The sequence below is a fragment of the Leptonychotes weddellii genome, chromosome 5 (assembly GCF_054177405.1).
Source record: "Leptonychotes weddellii isolate Sample4059 chromosome 5, ASM5417740v2, whole genome shotgun sequence".
Classification (NCBI taxonomy): Eukaryota; Metazoa; Chordata; class Mammalia; order Carnivora; family Phocidae; genus Leptonychotes; species Leptonychotes weddellii.
In genome coordinates this window covers 24,564,827-24,585,903 of record NC_138373.1, presented here as the reverse complement: position 1 = coordinate 24,585,903, position 21,077 = coordinate 24,564,827, and the positions used below count along the sequence as shown (strand labels likewise).

Sequence of the window (21,077 nt, the reverse complement as noted above, 5' to 3'; positions counted from 1 at the left end):
CTTAAAAATAAAACAATGAAGTCTGCCGCTTGGATGGATTCTTCTTTTCCTCAACGATTTCTCGGTAGCATGGGATGCTCCTTGATCGCATCTCACCCACAGTAGAACTTCCTTCCAAACTGGGGTCAACCCTCCAAACCCCGTCGCTGCTTTATCCACTAAGTTCATGTCATATTCTCAGTCCTTTGTTGTCATTTTGACAATTGCATGGCATCTTCAGAAACCATTTTCTTTGGGGCGCCTGGGTGGCTCAGTCGTTAAGCGTCTGCTTTCGGCTCAGGCCATGATCCCGGGGTCCTGGGATCGAGCCCCGCATCGGGCTCCCTGCTCAGCGGGAAGCCTGCTTCTCCCTCTCCCACTCCCCCTGCTTGTGTTCCCTCTCTCGCTATCTCTCTCTGTCAAATAAATAAATAAAATCTTAGAAAGAAGAAAGAAAGAAAGAAAGAAAAGCTTAAAAAAAAAAAAGAAACCATTTTCTTTGCTCATCCGTGAGAAGCAGCTCCTTACTTGTTAATGTTTTATCAAGAGATGGTAGCAATTCAGTCCCATCTTTAGGTTCCACTTCTCATTCCGGTTCTCTTGTTATTCCCACCACATCTGCACCAACTTCCTCCACCAAAGTCTTGAACCTTCGATTTGTAAAAAATGCAGTATCTTCGAAGCGTAATAAAGCGAAGCACAGTAAAACGAGGTGTGCCCGTACATGCAAATTAAGTCTTTCTTCCTCCGAACGTTCTATCTTTAATCCCAATTCATAAAAATGACCTATGTTAATAGTAACGGTTTTTATTAATTCTGACAGCTAGTTTTACAACTGTTCTTCTATTACTTAATATATAACCTTTACTTGGGGCGCCTGGGTGGCCCAGTCGGTCGGTTAAGCGTCTGCCTTTGGCTCAGGTCATGATCTCAGAGTCCTGGGATGGAGCCCAATATCGGGTTCCCTGCTTAGTGGAGAGCCTGCTTCTGCCCCTCCCCCGGCTCCCGCTTTCTCTCTCAAATAAATAAATAAATAAAATCTTAAAAAAAAAAAAGATTCTGTCCCTCCCTCTTCCAACTCCCCACTCTCGCGTGCGCTCTCTCTCTTTAAAAAAAAATGAAAGAAGACAGAGAACAGGAGTTCTGCTGTAAAGTACTGAAAAGCTCCCTTCAGCCTGAGGGTGCTTAAGAGGGAGCAAAGGTTTTTTTTTTTTCTTTTTTTTTTTTGCTGCTGCAGGAACAATGGCTGTCACTTTGCATTTACTGACCTTTGCATCTGGTGTGTGCACACGTTCGGTATCCCCGGGATCTGGCCCACGCCTGGCACGCAGTGAGTGAGCAATGACAAGAACAGCTAGCGTGTAAGCTCCAGCCCTGGGCCAAGCAGGGCACTAAACTCTTGACTCATTGAATTTCCCCATCATGCCCACTTAGGGACAAATCTCAACCGTAGATCCTTGAAAACAGCTAGGCTCACGACTGTGCCACCAATGCATCAGTAGATACTGGAATCAGTCAAGTTATTCAAAGGATACAGAAGGAGGTCAGTGTAGTCAAGACATAAGAGGGGCTCAGTGCCATTCTCCAGGGGAGGGGCCGGCTTCCAGGCCCCCCGGAGCTGGGGGGACTTGCTCGGAGCCTGCAGACAATAGTGGATTCTACTGACAGCCCCCCCAGGCCCAGCCTGGTACAGTATGCAACCTTGCCTGGAGGTGCACCCACCTTGTCAATCTCTGCAGTGCACAATGGGCCCAGGGTGGACAGGATAGAGATCACTGCCCCCTCAGATGCAAACAAATGCCTCATCCATCATCCTCAGCCTCCCAGGCTAGCAGGCCACGTGTGGGCTGTTCTTGAATTCAGTTTCCTGGCTATTTCTCAGAGCCAGACCCTTACACAGCTATATGGCTCCTATTCTTGCATCCCTATTAGAGAAGAGAAAATTGGAGGTTAAAAAATTTGCCCACGGTTGCATTAGCTAATCAGAAGCCAAGCTAGGATGTAGTGATCCCAGAATATTGATTCAGTGAGTGAATGAGGGAAGGGAGGAAGGAAATTCTTTAGAGTATACACCACGAGGGTAGGAATCTTATTCATCTTCCTCACTGTTCTATCTTCCCAGCATCTTGAATAGGGCTTGGCACTTATTAGGGCAATTAATATTTGTAGAATGTGCATATTCCATCCTTACCCAACAACTTCCCTACACACACACACACACACACACACACACACACACACGAGGGCCCCTGGCACAGGGTAAGAGGGAAATAGAATTTCAGACCACACTAAGCATTTGCAGGCTCAGGCGGGGAAGCTCTGAGTGACAAGAATGTGACGGCCATTGACTGGAACTGTCCCAGTGACTGTAGCTGTAATAACCAGGATGAGATTGGTTTTGTCACACCTGCTCCTAAGTAATCAAGTTAATACCCATCACCTCCTGTGGAGACTATGTGAGTCAGACCACATTTCAGGGTTGCGGGTATCTTCTCACTCTTACGTCTCCTGTTGTATTGACTCTTTTTAAGAATGGGTCCAATGGCTGCTGACCCCAACACCCCCAACATTTAGCATTTTTCTTTCATGGGCTTCCATGTTTTTGCCTTGCTGGTTCAACCTCTCCTCTTGCCAGGATGGTGAGGAAGTAGAAGAGGGAGATTTACCCAGTCCCCGGGGAACTAGCATGGATTCATGAGAATTGGGCTCAGGGGTCATCCTGGCTCTCCGTCGTCCTCAGTGTATGAGCCTGGGCACATGACAGAGCACAGAAGAACTGCTGTTTACTCTTTATTCCCTCTCTTCTTTGCCCAGCACTTCTAGAATGCAAGGACAAACTCCTGGTTGGACGCCCGCAATCCCACAACCTCACAATCCCACATTGGGTTTGTCTTGTTCTGTCATCTTGAATGAAGTGTGGTAGAAATGGAAAGAATTTTACTGAGGGAGGCTCAGTGAACAGGACTCAGTCAGGACTTTCCCGTACTCTTTCTCTCGAGAGAAGCGATTTATTTGGAACCTAAAATGATGAGCTCTAACTTAGGTGGCCAGGTTTGCAAGTCTACCTGCCAGGAATTCGAGGTAGTGCCCTGTAGGGGTTCTCAGGGAGCACAGCACTCAACATTTACTGAGCCCTTCCTGCGGGCGGGTCCTGGGCACGCGTTATCACGCCATCTGTGAAAAGTGCCTACTAATGAAAGGATGAATCAGGGCAACCCCCTGTTCGCCTTGCCTAAGGCCCACAAGGTCAGGTTCAGGGAAGGGCTGTGAGTGACCCTGGCGGGCAAGGCGTTATCTTCTGTGTCTTCCTTAGCTTGTCCTCTGGTTTACAGGTTGCCACGTGGCAGCTGGAGATCTCGTGAAGTTTGGTGATTTTATGAGCTTCATTTGAATGAGTCAGTAAACCCCTCCGTATCACAAAAAAGCCCCTGTAATAGGTGCCAAATGTCCGGGAGATAAAGCTTGGAGCCTGCTTTGTTCTCTCCTTGATCCTCTGTGCCCCCCACCTCCCGTCCCTCCGCTGCTGCCCCAGGTCCCGCCACTCCCTCTTGCCTGTCCTACTGAGGTTGTCGCCAAGCTCGGACTCATTTTCTCACCTTTAATTCCAGGCACTGAATCACACCATTAGCTTTTCATAATTCAGCAGCCCGTGCTTGCTTGCCTGCCTGGCTCTCCCGCATCCTCCCTACAATCCTGGTCCTGCTGTTTATCTGGGCTTCAGATAATTAAGAATCTTCCAGCGCTGAGCAGGGGCAGGGGGTGGTTATCTTCATTTTACACCTGCTTGCGGGATTTTCATAAAAGGGATAGTGTGCTCTGTCACTCGGCTTGCCCTGGGCAGTGGCGGCTTTTAATCAGGGAGCGTCAGACTCGGAGCGGGGAGGGGAGGCGGGCGTGTGAAGGACGGATTTCAGGAGCATAGTACTCGCACCCCGCTACTTCCCATCTTAGAGAGGAGGAAGCTGATGCACAGAGAGGTCGAGTAACTTGCCTGGGTTTGCACAGCATCCATTAAATAGCAGATATTGGTTTATCCCAGGCATTCTGGGTCCAGCGTCCATCCCAACCACCATGTTATGGGGTCTCTCAACTGGCTTTGAACCCCAGTTTCTCCTTGTTACCAACCGTGTGGCCCTGGAGCAGCTTTTTAGCCGTGTTACAGCTTCAGTTTCTCCCTCTGTACAGGGGGGCATCAACACTTCCCTGGCAACAAGACAGCAAGAGATGAAAAGAGAGGACTCATGTGCAAGTAGGTGGCTCTTCCTCCTAAGGAAAAAAGCAAATCCTCCATTTCACTGTTAACGTCGCGCTTTGAGGGATCGCAGGGGATTGGGGCTGCTGAGTCATCCCCAGAGAACACCCAGAACTCACTCCTCTCCCCGAGAAGCTGGGGAGCGGCTGTCCGCCAGTAAGACCAGCTCTACCCTGGGGCCTTGACTTTATTATTACCAGTGTTATTTTTAAAAATGTTTTATACGCCTGCATTTTTTTTTTTTTTTTTTTTGGCCTTCAATGAGCTGGTGATTCTCAAGTCCGTTAGTTTTGAAAAGCTTCAAGCCAAGGGCAAAATGAAGCATGTGCATTTATGTCACCTGACACATCTTAGCCACGCTTGGGAGTTCTGCATCACGCCAGTTGCACTCAGGGTTTTAAATAGCATCCCCTAAGAACAGGTCTCAAGGCAGAAGATCTGAAAAGCAATTTGTTTTGGACAAAATGCATGGATTTGAGGAGCTGGGAGAGGGGAAGGGAAATGGAGGGACAAGGAGAGAGGATGGAGGACACTGTAGGTTGGACCTCTGAGTAGAAGGACCCTCCTGAATTTCTAAGCATGCCAGGAGGTAGGGATGGGCGTGGGAAACTGGGCTGATCAAATGGAGAAAGATACGTCCCCCCACTCGACAAGCTTCTGCTGTTCCAAGTTGCTTTTTGCAGTCAGAACACACTTCAGGAAAGGAAACTGTTCTGTCTGGGAGCTTGGACTGTCTTACTCTCGAGGACTTTATTCTCTTAGCTCGGAGGATCTGAGTCTCCTGTGTGCTGGTGAGCTGGGAGCGAGATCACCATATTAGGCTCTGGTGATGGTGAAGTTTATGTGTCACCTTGACTGGGGCTGTGGGGTCGCCAGACATCTGGGCATACGTTATTCTGGGGGAGTCTATACGGGGGTTTCTGGATGAGATGAAACATTCGGATCCGTGGACGGAGTAAAGCAGGTTGCCTTTTCCAGTGTGGGTGGGCCTCATGCAATCCCCTGAAGGCCTGAATAGAACAGAAAGGCTGAGAAAGAGGGAAATTTGCCTGCTTTACTGAGCTTCTGGGATATTGATCTTTTCCTCCCTGTGGACTTGAACTGAAAAATCAACTCTTCTTGGGGCTTGAGCCTGCCAGCTTTTGGACTGGAGCTATATAGCATTGGCTCTCCTGCTTCTCCAGCTTGCTGACGATAGATCTTGGGGCTTCTCAGCCTCGATAATCATGTGAGCCACTTCCTTATAATTAATCCATCGCTCCATCAATCAATCGATCAGATCTCCTTTTGCTTCTGTTCCATGGGAGAATCCTGACTAATACAGCCCTGTTCATTCTCAGAAACTTCCACCTGGATGCTTTCTCTGGCTAGCAAAGACCTAGGAAGTTGGAGAACACTGATTAAGATAAAGGGATATTGGCTCTAGCACTTTGTAGAACATTCTGGCATCACCTAGTAAAGATGAGCATGTACTTACTCTACAACCAGTAGTTTCTCCCCTGGGGATACCCTAGGGCTGCTCTGTATAACTGGGTAGGCACGAGCTTCATGTGGCTCTTTCAAATTAAAGTCATGGAAATAAAATAAAAATTATAGTTACTACATTTCAAGTGCTCGTTCATCGATTGAGCCTAATGGCTGTCCTATTGGAAAGCATACACATTTTTGTAGAACATTTCCATCATCCCAGCACTGCCTTAAAGAAACTCGCACAGTAAGTCCCAGGAGGCATATTCCAGAATGTTCTTATCAGCCTTGTTTGTAAGAGCAAAACACTGGAAACAACTCAGGTGTTTGTCAGCAGCAGAAAAGGACAAATCCATGGTGGCCTAGTCATTCTGTGGAATTCTGTATAGCAGTGAAAAATGGATGCCCCCCAGGCATTAACCCAGATGCATCTCAAAAATAAAGACTTTCAGCCATGATGATGTAAAGGTCGAAATGTGTAAAGCCAAAAAAGGTACAGGCATTCATATAGAGATAGTAAATTATACAAAGAAAAAGCATTAAGATAAACTCAGCCTAAGGCTCACCTCTGAGGGACTGAGGGAAATTCAAGGGAACAGGGCACAATGAGGCTTCTAAGGGTCGCATACAGGTTATGACTTGGGCAAGATGATGGGGACATAATTGTTCACTATTCCATAGATGGCATGTATGTATCTTATGCACACTTTTGTATATAGTTCACAAACAGGCACACTTTTTTCCAATTTTTTATTGTGGCAAAATACACATAAACAGAAAATTTACCATCATGACCATTTGTAAGTATACAGTTCAGTGGTATTAAGAATATTTACACTGTTGGGCGCCTGGGTGGCTCAGTTGGTTAAGCGACTGCCTTCGGCTCAGGTCATGATCCTGGAGTCCCGGGATCGAGTCCCGCATCGGGCTCCCTGCTTGGCAGGGAGCCTGCTTCTGCCTCTGACCCTCCCCCCTCTCATGTGCTCTCTCTCTCTCATTCTCTCTGTCTCAAATAAATAAATAAAATCTTTAAAAAAAAAAAAAAGAATATTTACACTGTTGTGCAACTATCACCACCATCCAGCTCCAGAACTTTGCAACTTGCAAAATTGAAATCCTGTATCCATCAAACAATAACTCAGCGTTCTCTCCCAGCCCCTGGCAACTACTGTTGGCTTTCTATCCCTATGATTTTGACTACTCTAAGTTCCCTATATAAATGGAATCATACAGTGTTTGCCTTTTTGGACACACATGCACCTTTTACTTTTTCTTCCCCCCTTTTTTTTTTTTTAGAGAGAGAGTGCACATGTGTGAGTGGGAGAGGGGAGAGGCAGAAGGAGAGGGACAGAGAGCTCCACACCCAGCGCAGTGCCCAAGGCAGGGCTTGATCTCATGATCCTAGATCACAACCTGAGCCAAAACCAAGAGTCAGAAACTCACCTACTGAGCCACCCAGGTGGCCCCCACGTACACCTTTTTAAAGGAAAAATACTAAGAAAGGGAAGGAAGTTTATGATCTTTGATGCCTTCCATCAATGTCTCAGATATATCAAACCCAATATGTCCAAGTCCAAACTCATGATCCCTGTGCCATCCCCCAGCCCTGTCCTCACCAAACATAGCTCTGCAAATAGCCCAGCATCACCATCTACCCATGGAAATGTCAAATTCTGAAGTTAGACACCATTCTTGACTCCTTCCCATTTGCCACTTCACGTATTCACTCCATCCCCAAATTGAGTCAATTTTACCTCCTAAACTAGTTTTAAAAACTGTCCACTTTCCTCTATCACCATGGCTGCCACCCAAGTGCGCATTCCCATCTCTGTCTTGGATCTCAAGAGCCTCCCAGCCTTCCACTTTGCTGCCCTCCAGGTCAGGGTACCACAGCCAGAAGGAGCCTCTGGAAATGCAAATCAAACCATGGCTCCCAGTTTTAAATGGACCTGATACCGCCAGGTCCATTCCTGGCTCTTCTGCCCTCTGTTCTTCATCTTTCTTCCACCTGCAGCCCCTACTCCTGATCTGTACCCCACGGGGCACCTTTCGCCCCCCCCCATACACACGCACTCCACACCCTGTCCTGTGACTGGGGCCATTTTCCGTGCTGTTCCCTCTGCCTGGACCCCTCCTCCCGCTACCGTCTTTGCCTGGTTAACTCTCCCTCTCCCTCCAGGGCTCAGATCCAGGGAAGGGAAGCCTTCCCAGGACTTCCCAGTCTGTGTCTAGTGTTATCCCCATATCCACAATCCTTAGAAAGACTTTCCCTCCGCTTAGATCTAAATGCATTGGCGTGAGTATGGGCTCGCTACCTTTCTCCTACCAGACACTGGCCTTATTCAGCCGGCCACAGGAGAGACCAAGAGCAATTCGTATCGGGGCTCAGCATCGAGCTGGAGTCCCAGTGTGGCAGCAATGGTGACAGATAAGGCCATGGCCAGGCTGAGTGGAGGGGAAGGCGCACTCCACGTGGAGAACCCACATTGCTTGATCTTTTTTTTTTTTTAAGATTTATTTATTTGAGAGAGAGAATGAGACAGAGAGAGAGAGCATGAGAGGGAGGAGGGTCAGAGGGAGAAGCAGACTCCCTGCCGAGCTGGGAGCCCGATGCGGGACTCGATCCCGGGACTCCAGGATCATGACCTGAGCCGAAGGCAGTCGCTTAACCGACTGAGCCACCCAGGCGCCCCATCACACATTGCTTGATCTTATGCTAAGATCTCATTATTTTTTTGAAATCTCCAAAAGAAACGACATCTTATGAGACAGAGAGAGGGAGGGAGGGCGAGCACCTCGGTAATGCACACACAGCGGCCTGACAATTAAGGGTTTTCTCACTCTCTCTGCGTGTTTCTGGAACAGTGCTGATCTGAATGGCCGCAGAGCCTGAGAAGTGCTCATCTGTATCACTTGATGATCTCAACGGAGGGTTCAGCTTTTCCTTGGTGCTTGGTGCGGAATCAGATCACGCTGGACCGGGCCAGCTTCATTTCCACGTTGTCTCTTCACATGAGAGCCAGCCCTCCCTTGACATTTCCTGGGCAGGATGCTCACAGAGAAAAGGACGGACGGAAGGTATGAACGGCTTAGCAGGTGTGACTTGGTGTTTCGGGTCCACGAGCTTCGCTGGCCCCCGCCCCCCAGGAAATGTAAATATCCTGATTTACATCTTTCCCTTTATTTAATTGGCTGCTATTCGCTGAATGATCAGATACGTGGATTTTTTTTTTCCTTCTGGAATTTTGACCCAGTCTGGGTCGTTCTGTCCTCGGTCCCCTAAACCCCTAAAAGGGGTTTTGAATTAGATTAAGTCAATCCAAGGCACTCCTAGTTGGGTTCTGCCAGTGGGAAGACAGCCTGTGGGTCCTTATCTTGGACAGCGTGGCCTTCTGATCGAGAGAGAGAACTATACTCACTCCAGGTTAGATTATACCTACGTTTGAACTCTAGCTCTGCCATTTATAGGCTGTGCAGTCTTGGACAAATACCTTAACCTCTCTGAGCCCCAGCTGTCTCACCTGTCAAACGGGGAAGGCTCCAACATTGCAGAGGGTGGTTATGGGGAGGAAAAGAAGTCATTTATAAAAGAGCTCAGGAAATGTTACTTTCCTTTGCTTCCGGAAGAAATCAAGTTTGGAAATGAACAGACACATTTGTAAGAGCAGATGTTGGGCCCATGCTCTTGGTTATTCGTCGTAGTTATTTATCTTGAATAGGGGGCACGGGAAAAGGGGGGGAGATTGGAAGGTGGACTGAAGGTCTCCTCCATGACAAGGATGTTCAGACTGGAGAGGAGAAGGTTCAGGGGCACTTGAGATGCGTCTCGAGACAGCTGAAGGACTGGCCCGTGGAAGAGGGAGTCTGTTTCTTCTATGTGCAACTGGGACCAAACATAGATGCCGCCCGTGAATCAGGTTACCATCTCAGCCTGAGAGAGGCCTTTCCAAGCACTTGGAGCTATAAAAAGTGGGAGCCTTGGGAGGTGATGAGTTTCCACACCTGGGGATATTTGAGCGTTTATTTATTCCTTCCTTCACGCAGCCGGCATCTACCGTATCATCATGTGTCAGATCTCAGGAACATGGGCATGAACAGTGTAGACAAGAGCTCTGTCTTAATGCAGTCTGAGGGAGGACATAAATACTGCAGGACTCCTGGGAGGGCGGTATACGGAAACTTCAGATGGGCACAGTGAGTGCCAGGATGCTATGTTCAATTCTTAAGGTTATCATTCTTATTAATTTCTCTAACATCTCCTGAGCACTCCCATGTGCCACACACAATCCTACACTTCTTATATGGATCACCTGATTTCGTCTCCATAGCAACCAGATGAGGCAACTACTATCAGAAGCCACATTGAACAGAAGAGGAACTTGGGTTTCATAGAAGTTAAGAGACTTGCCCAAGATCACCCATCTAAGAACCAGCAGGGTTGGGATTCTAGATGCAGCAGGCTGACCCCAGTGCCTGGCTCTACGGTGCTCACCCAGGGCCAATCCTTGCCTTCCAGCCCATCCCCTCTCCTTAGAGAACCAGTCCCAGGGACCTGGGGGGGGGGAGGTCTCTGTCTCTCCTTATTCCCCTCCTGCAGGCCAGAGCTGACTGGTCCAGATTGGCTCAGTCTGGGCCAATCAGAGTCTTTCTCCTTGGGCTACAGGGAGACTGGGCCAGTTTGGTGATGGATTTGCAAACCAAAGACAGTGGATGAGCACAAAAAGCCAGTCTTTGGGAAGGAAGGAAGACAGCACAGCTGCCTCAGAGTAGCAAACAAGAGAGACTGTCATCCCTGAAAGCAGAGAATGAACTTGGCCATGACATCCCCATTCCAGTCCCCAAGCAGCTCAGCTGAACTGCACCTTTCCATAAGATGTTGCGTCTTCTTACCCCCTGGGTGTCCACTGTCCAGACCCTTGGAGAAAGGTCTCACATTTGTGTGGCGGTAGCCTGGGGAAACTCAAAATCTGCCGCTGTGATGTTAGTGAATTTCAGGGTTTCCCTGCTCAGCTCTTCTCTGTTCCCAGGCTTGGTTTCCGGCATCCCGGAACCCCATCCATGTGGGTAGGAAACTCGGATGCTCACCAGTTTCCATAATGACAAAACATAACAAAGCCCTATGCTACTCCCACAGGTCATCCGAGGAGTTGTCAAACTAAACATCCAGAAAGGGCTCCCTCTGAGCTCTTCACAACAATTTAAAAACCCACAGTTGACATTCCCACCTAACGAGATCCTTTTAGCCATCTTGTACTAAGTGGTTCCTTTTTCTTGGCCCTTCTCCACTCCCAGGGCCCAGGCTCACCCACCTTGCTTGCAGTTCTCTAGCTCAGACCTCTCAGTTCCAAGGAAGACAACTTCCCCTCCCTTTTTTTTTTTTTTTAAGATATATTTATTTATTTGAGAGAGAGTAGGGGGAGAGACAGAGGGAGAGAGAGAATCTCAAGCCGACTCTTTGCTGAGCATGGAGCCCGAGATCATGGACCTGAGCCAAAACCAAGAGTCAGATGCTCAACTGACTGAGCCACCCAGCTGCAACCCCCCTTCCCGGTCTTATGCAGAGCAGCTTCACCTGCTTCCAAGAAGCCATGGTGCCAAAAACCCTTGGGCTCTCAGGAACACCACCCCAGCTGTTTGTCAAGTTATGATTCTGAGCAAAAACTTTCTTCCCCAAGATAAATCTGGGTACCAGCTATTAAGGTGCTAACATTTCTCCCCATTTTTTAACCTTTATTAAACTATCTTAAATCAAACGAGCTTGAGGGGATTTCTGTTCCTTCTAGCCCGTGCTGGGAGTTTCGGTTGAAATCTTAGCTCAGTCGAGAACCCCATTTCCCAGAATCCCATTCCTTGTCTGTTTCTAGGTTAAAGGTGGGAGATCTGAGAGGCAGACAGGAAGTGCAATGTTGACTCACGGAGGTCCACCATGTTTGGATGAGGAGGTAATCAGATAGAGAAGGCCATGGAGGTTCCATCTCATGCTCACTCTCCCCAACTTCCCATCCAGCTTGTCATCCCCAATGCTGGCCCTGCTGACCAACAGCAGTCCTCCATCTTCTAGACGCTTGGCAGACAAGACAACAGCCTCCCAAAGACCCCTCCCCCCACTTTCCCTCTACAGCCCCACCTCGCCAGCTAGATGTGCCTGACTTCTCAGATGGGCTGGCTGGTGACCCCTCTGGTCTTCCACAACCCCACCCAGACCCTCGCATCCCCAGCTCCTCCCACAACTGTGAAAGGTCTAATTCCTGCCGTGCATCCCTTGCCCCATAATTCATGGTGGTTCTGCTTCCCTGATGGAGCCCTGACTGATACACATCCAGAACCTTTCCAGAAGTGGCAGCCAGAGGCTGGAGGCAGTGAATCACACGGGAATCACCTGGAGAGCTTTAGAGAAAATGCCGATGCCTGGGATTTATCCTAGAGTCTGATTTATTTGACCCAGGATGTGGTGCAGCCATTGCAAGTTAAAAGCAGTTGGGGTGACCCCCCCACCCCCCATCTCTACCCTCTACTTCCCACTGCACAGACGTCCTTTCACCTCTTCCCTAGGGGAAAGTATAATGCTGGTGGTCGTCGGTTGCTTTATAGATGACTCATCTTTCTTTCCGTAATTTTTTTCTTGATGAAAATTGGTCTCAACCTGAAAGTGTAAAATCTGCCCAACATTAGCATGGCTCCTGGCATGGCAATAGGTAGCTCACTCTCCAGTTGCTTCGAATCCTGATCGGAATCAGAATGAAATGTATGTTTGTGGTCTCCCGTGGCGCATGAAAATCCCAAAGCCATCTGTTGTCTTCATCATCGTGTCCGTTATCAAAATACACTGATTAAGGCTTTAATTGAAACCGGTGCTGTATTTATCGAGAAACTCACAACGATTAGCTTTCTAAAAGCTTATCACCGAAAGCCGAATTTATAATCATTCAGCGACGATCACTTTCAGTTTGCTCCATGGCCCACCTGTGTTTGACCTCTAATAACCAACACACAGTGTCCCTTTTTGGTTTTTATTTTTTAAGGAGATCAAGTGAGCAAGCTGAGAGTTGGCAGATAGGGAATTTCTGAGCTTCTTTGCTGAACCGCAGAGGGATTTGGGAGATCAGGATGTAATATGATGAAGGTGGATTCTGGAGCCAGATGGTGCAGAAATTCACTCCCAGCCTTACCAGGGACTAACTGCGCAAACTTTAAGCCTCGAGTCCCTCATCTGTAAAACTGGTACAAATATAATTCACACCCGTTGGAACAAGGAATAAATGAGTGAATGCGTGAAAAGAACTTCGTATAGAGCCCAGCCCCTGTAAGCACTTCCTATGTATTAGTCTTGAGAATGCTTACCCACGTCTTTCTGTGATTCCATGAGGGAGTCGTGGACCTCGAGTTTGGCCCAAGACAAAAATTGTCCAATGATAAAATCAGATCTGAATTTCACTTTGAAAGCAACACTTCAGAAAATGCCTGAATAAGCTAACATTTTGGCTTCACAAGAGGTTTCCCCAGATGGAGTTTGGTGAGCTGGACCAGGTTATGAAAAGGGACCTCTGCACCCTCCTGCCCCCCGGGACAGGGTGATTATCCACTGTTGTTTCTTGTCTCCAGGTGCTTGTGCTGCCCCTTAGACCAGCTAGGACTGGCTTTTCGGGTTCTGGGGGAAAATTCAACCAGCTGCTAGAACAATTTAGAGTAGATGAGTCTCAGACTGTGATGCACTCTGATTAAATTCAGGGAGACTTGCCCAGGGCATCCTTAACTGCCTGGAGGAGTCAGCCCTCTGGCCATCTGCCGTCTGCCATCCTTCCGTCTGGTTCTCCCTTTGGTCACATTGAGCCATCTTGAGAAACTTCGAGAGGTCCTTTCCTCTTGCTGCGCTAGCACAGTTAACGAGAAACATGGCGTGGTTGGGGGTTCGGCGTTGGGGCTGAGCCAGCACCAGGCTTAGAGATGGGACCTGGGTTGAGATCTCGGCTGTGTGACCTCTGGTGATTCAATCGGTCCAGTTTTTCCCAAAGTGGGCAGCACTCTGGGATGATTTTAGGTGGTAGCTGGGGAAACATTTGTTGAGAATTTATTTCTATGTTTCAGGGGAAAATATTCGTTCTCCATATAAAAGTGTCCGAAGTTTTATATTAAGATGTTTTCGTATGCAAAGAAAAATATTCAATTAAGTAATAGCGGAGCAGATACTGTCAAGGTGTTTCGCAAATGCCCGATGTTTAGGAAACACTGACTTATCCACACCGAGCCTTCTTTCCTGCAAGGAGCATATGAATACTGCCTCTGCTGGGGGATGTAAAGGAGTCAGCAACAGCTAGAGGAAGCATAATGGGGTGATCCAAGGTCAAGAGCTTTATTTGTGTAAGGGCTGGTATCCCAGCTGAGCAGCTCACCAGCTGTGTGATCTTGGGCAAATTGCTTACCTTCTCTGTAACTCTTTGGTTTAGTGTTTGATGTTTTTGACCAAATATGCGTTCTTTTTCCATACCAATTCTCGGATTCTCTGACCCCAATGGAATATCCAACCATTTAATTCAATTTTGACACTACCTACCTAGGGTTAGGGTCGGATCCCACAAGTTAAAGGGCTCATTCCCACAAGACTGTCCTCACTTCAGATGTCCATCACAAGTCCCTAGGGTACCTACACTTCTGTCCAGCCAACTACAAATTCGGGGTTCCCATGCCCCTCCCCCCAGACAGGATAATTCGCTAGATTAGCTAGAAAATTTAGGAAAGCATTTTTGCTTGTGTTGGCTGGTTTATTTTGAAGGCTACAACTCAGGAAGCGCCAAATGGAAGAGAGGCGTAGGACACAAGATAGGGATGGTGGGGTGATGCGGAGCTTCCATACCCTTTGTGGGCACACTAGCCTTCCCAGCCCATGTGTGTCCACCAAGCCAGAAACTCCTTGAATCTCATCGTTCAAGCGTTTTTATAACTCAGTCTGCATTCCCTCTCTCTCTTCAGAGTGGGGGAGGAGGGTGGGTGTTGGAGGGGAGGTTGGGGCTGAAAGTTCCCACCTTCTAATCACATGTTTGGTCTTTCTGGCAGACCAGCCCCTACATGAAGCTATCACAGGGTTCCACTCTGATCACCTCCTTGGCATGAACTCAGGTGTTTGTGCCTGAGGGGATCATTATGAATAACAAAAGACACTCCTTTCCCCCAGGACATTCCACCAAGGGTTTTAGGAGCTCTATGCCAGGAACCAGGGACAAAGACCAAATATATAATAGTTCCACGGGGATACTTCCAAGACCCCCAGGTGGATGCCCGAAACCACAGATACTACCAAACTCTACGTATATACTACGTTTTTTTTCTTAGACAAACATACCTATGAGAAAGTTTCATTTATAAATTAGGCGCAGTAAGAGTTTAACAGTAGCTAGTAATAAAATAGAACAATTGTAACAATACAATGTATAAAAGATATGTGAATGTGGCCTCTCTTTCAAAATATCTCATTGTCCTGTTTCTTCTTGGGGTGATGGGAGATGATAAAATGCCTAGGTAATGAGACGAAGTGAGGTGAACGACGTAGGCATTGGGACGTAGCTTTAGGCTAGCACGGACTTGGCCATACGTTAGAAGTGCCCATGAATCGTTTCCTAAATGGTCTGAGAGTGAGCTTTATCATCTTACTAGTTCCCAAACTAATGAGTTAAATACATTTTTGACCAATGTTCATTCTATTTGTACGCATCACGTTTTCAAATTTTGAAACTTTGCTTCTGCCTGATCATCATAGTGTCAGGTCCCAGAGAGGTCCCTGTGGCCGTGATTTAGTTCCGGGAGCATCCCCAGAGCCCATTCTGTGTGCAAGGCACTATGCTGGGCACCACAGGGAAGATGAGAAATGGGTAGGACTGGTCCCTCGAGCCAAGGATTTCATAATTACTTATGGGGAGATAGGAAATAGACAAATTAAATTTTCCACTGTGAAGAAGAGAAAAGCAACCTCTGGAAGCCAGGAGCTGACCTGGTACTTAGAGCTAGGTCCAAGCATTCTCCTGTTGGACATAAACACTCCTGCAGATCGCCAACATCAGTCAAGGCCATCTGAGACTGTGGCAGATCAAGACAAAAATAAGACAAATTCACGAGCATATCTGGAAGCGAGTAAGACATGAACATCGTGCAAAGCACACAAATGACCAGACAGCTGGGTGTCCTGGCTCATCTGAGGGACTGCTGCTTCCTTACCTATCCCAGCTTCAGCTTGCTCTGTTCTTCTCGCTTTATAGGTAAGAATTATTAAGATAACTTACCAGAGGGGGCACCGGGGTGGCTCAGTCGGTTAAGCGTCTGCCTTTGGCTCGGGTCATGATCCCAGGGTCCTGGGATGGAGCCCCCGCATCGGGCTCCTTGCTCTTCGAGGAGCCTGTTTCTCACTCTCCCTCTCCCGTTCCCCCTGCCTGTTTTCTCCTGCTCACTCTCTGTCAAATAAATAAAATCTTAAAAAGAAAAATAACTTATCAGAGGATCATCAGCCCCACTTCCTGACAATATCCAATCCAGAGTAAAAACGCCCCCCAAGGCAGCTAAAGGAAGCCCCAGTGTTATAATCAGTCCTTTCTAACACCTTCTTAGTGACATCTTTCTGTCCAGAAAGGAATTAAAGGGCAAGCTAGCCAGCTACCAATCCATAGAAGGTGCTACGGACTCATTAAAGTGACATAAGATGGAGAAAATTGTCCCCTTCAGGACTTCCCTCAGAGGGAGGATTCATGTAGCTGGCAGGAGCCCCTTGGGGGAGAAGCTCGTTTCTGTTTGGGTTCTTGGCTGAAAGCAACAGAAATCGACTCGGCTGGACTCAAGCAAATCTCAAACAGGATTGACTGCAAGGCTGACAGTGAGGTGGACTGGGGTGGAGTGGGGTGGAGGGCTCACAGAATTGAAGAGGGGGCTTCAGGAAATGAGCAGGCATTAAGAGGGCTCCAGGGGCTGGCCACGGGACCGATCGGACCAGGACACCCTGGCTCCACCATTTAACTAGCTGTGTGATTTTGATTGAGCCACTTACCTCTCTGAGCCTCAGGATCTTCAGCTATGAGAGTGATGATCACATAAGAATCCACTTCTCGGGGCACCTGGGTGGCTCAGTTGGTTAAGCGACTGCCTTCGGCTCAGGTCATGATCCTGGAGTCCCAGGATCGAGTCCCACATCGGGCTCCCTGCTCAGCAGGGAGTCTGCTTCTCCCTCTGACCCTCCACCCTCTCATGTGCTCTCTCTCTCTCTCTCTCATTCTCACTCTCTCAAATGAATAAATAAATAAAATCTTTAAAAAAAAGAATCCACTTCTCAGGGTTGTTATAACCCTATGTCTCCATTGGGATAATCTGTGCAGAGTACTTAATGCCTGGCATGTGCTGAATTCTGAATAAATTGTAGTTAAAATCATCATCATCACCATCATCATCACCACTGGTAATCTTTTCCCTACTCAGTGCTCAGCTTCTCTTTCTTTTTTTTTTTTTTAAAGATTTTATTTATTTATTTGAGAGAGAGAGAATGAGAGACAGAGAGCACGAGAGGGAAGAGGGCAGAGGGAGAAGCAGACCCCCTGCTGAGCAGGGAGCCCGATGTGGGACTCGATCCTAGGACTCCAGGATCATGACCTGAGCCGAAGGCAGTCGCTTAACCAACTGAGCCACCCAGGCGCCCTCAGCTTCTCTTTCTAAATAAATGTTGAATAAATATTTAAAGAATGTTGAAGAGGCACCCCCCCCAATTTGCCCACCTGCTGATTCTAACCAGCGATGCTAAATTTGCAGGAATCTTGCAAGCAGCTCATTGTTGAACTGTTGGAAGCTCAAAGTCTGCCATGGTGGGAGTATTTACACCATGGAAATTGGCAAATGATACAAACCAAAGCGTCTACCTCCTCCCCTACTCCTAGCCAGCTGTTAAATATTTGCTAGCAGCCCCCGCTAATTATAACCCTTCTCTGCCCAGCTCTGGGGCATCCAGCAGAGGACACTTGCTGTTTCTTTGTGATTCAGCCAAGCCCTAAGGTTCTGCTTCCCTAATAGGAGGCCACTAATCACTGGTGCTGAAAAAACATGAGGCTGATTTAAATGTTAATATACTTCTCATCAAAAGCAGATCTGCTGCTGATAGTTGCAGTGAGTCTAACAGGAACTTCAGGTGATGATTGCAGAGAGCTCATACTCCAGAAGGAGGCTTGGTGTTTTGGTAGGTCTAAAGCTAAGCCAGAGTGTTGACCGTGCAGCCCAGTGCATAGACTACCAAAGATAGGTGGGGAGAGCCGTAAGCGAGCCCTTTCTGGATTAGGGGCTTGCAAATTGTTTCTAAGATTTTTTTTTTCTTCCATCCTTAGATGCTCAGTAAGGAATGACAGCTTTAGAATTCCTTTTTTTTTTTAAGATTTTATTTATTTGAGGGAGAGGAAGAAGCAGACTCCCTCCTGAGCAGGGAGCCCGACACGGGACTCAATCCAAGGACCCTGAGATTCATGACCTGAGCCCAAGGCAGATGCTTAACCAACTGAGTCACCCAGTTGCTCCTGGAATTCCTATACAGGGGGGCTTCAGGCCAGCAGTGGGGTCACAAGGAGGGAGCACGGGATTGATCTGAAATCTGCATCTACCAAGCATGACCACTGTCTTTACCAACACTGGGTGGGACCAAGCAACAAAAATAGCATGGCTTTCTACCAAGTTTTTTACTTAACGCTTTACACAAAATTGGGGGCAATTCCTATTGCCCATCTCGAAAACATTAAAATATCAAGGTGGGTTTGCCAGCTAACGGAAATCATGGAATGGAACTGACACCCACATCTTGGAGCTGCCCCTTGTTGAAAGCATCTGAAGAGGCTCCTATCGGCAGCGATGGGGCAAAGGATGGTGGGGGGCGGTTCCTGGGGCAGAATGGGACAAGCTGGCGTGTCTGCGGAGAACCTCTAGTCAAGTGTGTTGTAGTGGCCATCGTTAGGGCTCTGGAGTCAGACTGCCTCCTTTCAAATCTTGCCTTCATCCTTTGGGATCTTGGACGATTTACTTAACCTCTCTGAGCCTTCTATAAAGTTAAGAATGATTAATACCTACCCTACAGATTCAATGAGATCATGCCGGGCCCAGGTCCCGACCCGGGTACGTGCTCAGGTGAAAGCTAGCTGCTGTTAGTACTGGATCAGCGTGAGGGATGGCCATGGCAGTGGGGAAGGTAGGTTTGGGAGGGGAGTTGATGCATTGGCGGGAGCTCAGCAGGTAGCGGAGAACAGACCTTGCAGGAGGGCCCCAGCGCCTCCACCGAGGGGGCTCAAGAATAGAAACTGTATTTACAGCAGAATGCAAAGCAGGATCCCTTGAAATGTTTAATTGGATTTCTCTGGGGGTGACTCACTGCCTTTGATAAATGCTGTTGCCCTCATGAGGTCTCTATCATGGGATTTGAAAATTTTCCACCTTGCACCTGCCGTCTTGAGGTCTTGTTTTAATAAAACTCCAGGACTGTGTGTATTCTGTGCCTGCACGCCTGAGCTAAAGGCAAATGCTTAACCACTGAGCCACCCAGGCACCCTGTCCACATCTTTAATTCTTGGTGAGCCACTCAGCCAAGGGCCTCAGGGCTAGGATTAGAGAAACCCAGGGCCAGAAGCCCTCTCCCCTTCCTACCTTGCTGAGCAAGGAATGACGTACGTATCTCAGTCTAGCCTCTATCTTGGTAGGAGATTGGGGGATAAACATAGTAAATAAAGAATGAAATCTCAGAACTTCGTATCTCCTTTAGGGAGACAAAGGACACACAGAAGGACAAATGCGTTTGCAGAAACTGCCAGATCACATTAGCTGGTGCCTGCAGGCAATGTGTTGGCCAACCTTCTATGCGTTGGCCACAGCCCGATCCCCTGCTGGAGCCCGGAACAGAAAGCGGGCTGGACCCTTAGTGAAAAGCAGCGGGACCTGGGAGAGCCCTGCCGGCTTGCCACGTGGCCTTGGGGGCTAGCCCGGATCATCAGTGGCTGGTGTAAATGAAAACTGAGTCAGGAAGCCCGGCACACAGTAGGCTCTTAGTAAGCATTTTCTGGATGATTGATTTATTAGATGAGTCAGCAAATCAATGCATCCAGGATCAATATTCCCCTCTCTGGGCACCAGCTTCTTCATCCATATAAGGTGAGAGTTCTTCCAGCCTCTGCAACTTGATTAGTCTCTGATTAACGCATGGTTCTTTCTGAAGATCAGGACACAACAAAACACTTCTACAAAGAGCCAGCCAGTAAAAATTTGAGAGTCCAGTGGGCCATAATACAGTCTCTGTCCCAATTACCTCTGCAGCTAAGCGAGAGCATCCACTGACAACACGTAAACGGATGGGCATGGCTGTGTGCCAATAAAACATTATTTATAGACACTGAACTTTGAATTTCATGTAATTTTCATGTGTCCAGAAATTTTACTCTTCTTTTGTTTTTTTCCTATTTAAAAATGTAAAAACTGTTCTTACCAAGGGGCGCCTGGGTGGTTCGGTCGGGTAAGCATCCAACTCTTGATTTCGGCTCAGGTCATGATCTCAGGGTCGTGGGATCGAGCCCCGTGTTGGCCTCCATGCTGAGTGTGGAGCCTCCTTAAGATTCTCCCTCTCCCTCTGCCCCTCCTCCCCACCTCATGTGTGCTCTCTCTCTCTCAAAAAATAAAACAAAACCCAAAAATAGAACCAAAAAAACCCCATTCTTACCTCATGCAACGTACCAAAGCAGACAGCAGTCTGGATTTGGCCTGTGGGCCATAGCTTGTCAAAGCTGCTGAAGATTCATGAACAAACCTATCCTCTATCAAGTCTCCTGGGCACTCTAAACAGAAAGTTCAGAATGAGGGTGCTCTTTCTTCTTGGTGTGTACATACGGGTCACCACATCCACCAAATTGGCTTTCATAGACCCATTACTGTGCCATGCTCTCACTCTAGAACCTAAGAGGGCTCCCATGGTAGGTCTTTGTAACTTATTCCCACCAATATGTCCTATACAGGTGGACGCTTCACTGCCACATACTCGGGGACACCACACCCCTTTCTACAGTCTGTTTGAGTGAACTGCTCCCTTTGCCTGAGTGCCTGGTACCCACCATTCTCCCTGGCCATCCAGGGAGGTCCCTCAAGCTGAGAAAACTAACCCCCCCGCCCCAGCTACTCTGATCTCTGTCTTCCCTGAACTCCATCCACCATATGGGATGTAACTTGCATATTCCCCAGTGGAGAGACCAGACTGCCTAAGTTCAAGTCCCTGCCATCTGCTCTGTGACCTTGAACAAGTTCCTGACATCGTCCAAGAGTGATAATAATAGTACCCACCTGGGAGGGTCGCGGTGAGAGTTAATTGAGACATTTTGTGTAAAATGCTTAGCCCGGA

At 47.9% G+C, this 21,077-nt stretch overlaps 2 protein-coding genes across 3 annotated transcripts in view; both read left to right on the top strand.

Annotated features, from left to right (window-relative positions):
- Window positions 1–12,031, top strand: part of NTAN1 (N-terminal asparagine amidase) — a 192,996-nt gene extending 180,965 nt beyond the window's left edge. The window contains exon 11 of the transcript XR_014145339.1: window positions 12,022–12,031. The gene's annotated coding sequence lies outside the window, so the exon portion shown is untranslated. The remainder of the gene's footprint in view (window positions 1–12,021) is intronic.
- Window positions 1–21,077, top strand: part of BMERB1 (bMERB domain containing 1) — a 110,829-nt gene that overhangs the window by 71,095 nt on the left and 18,657 nt on the right. Inside the window, exon 3 of one of the 2 annotated variants that reach the window (XM_081819981.1) lies at window positions 1,217–1,309. The exons of the other annotated variant lie outside the window; for it this stretch is intronic. Coding sequence (XP_081676107.1) covers window positions 1,217–1,309 — 93 coding nt within the window. The remainder of the gene's footprint in view (window positions 1–1,216; window positions 1,310–21,077) is intronic. 2 annotated transcript variants of the gene reach the window in all.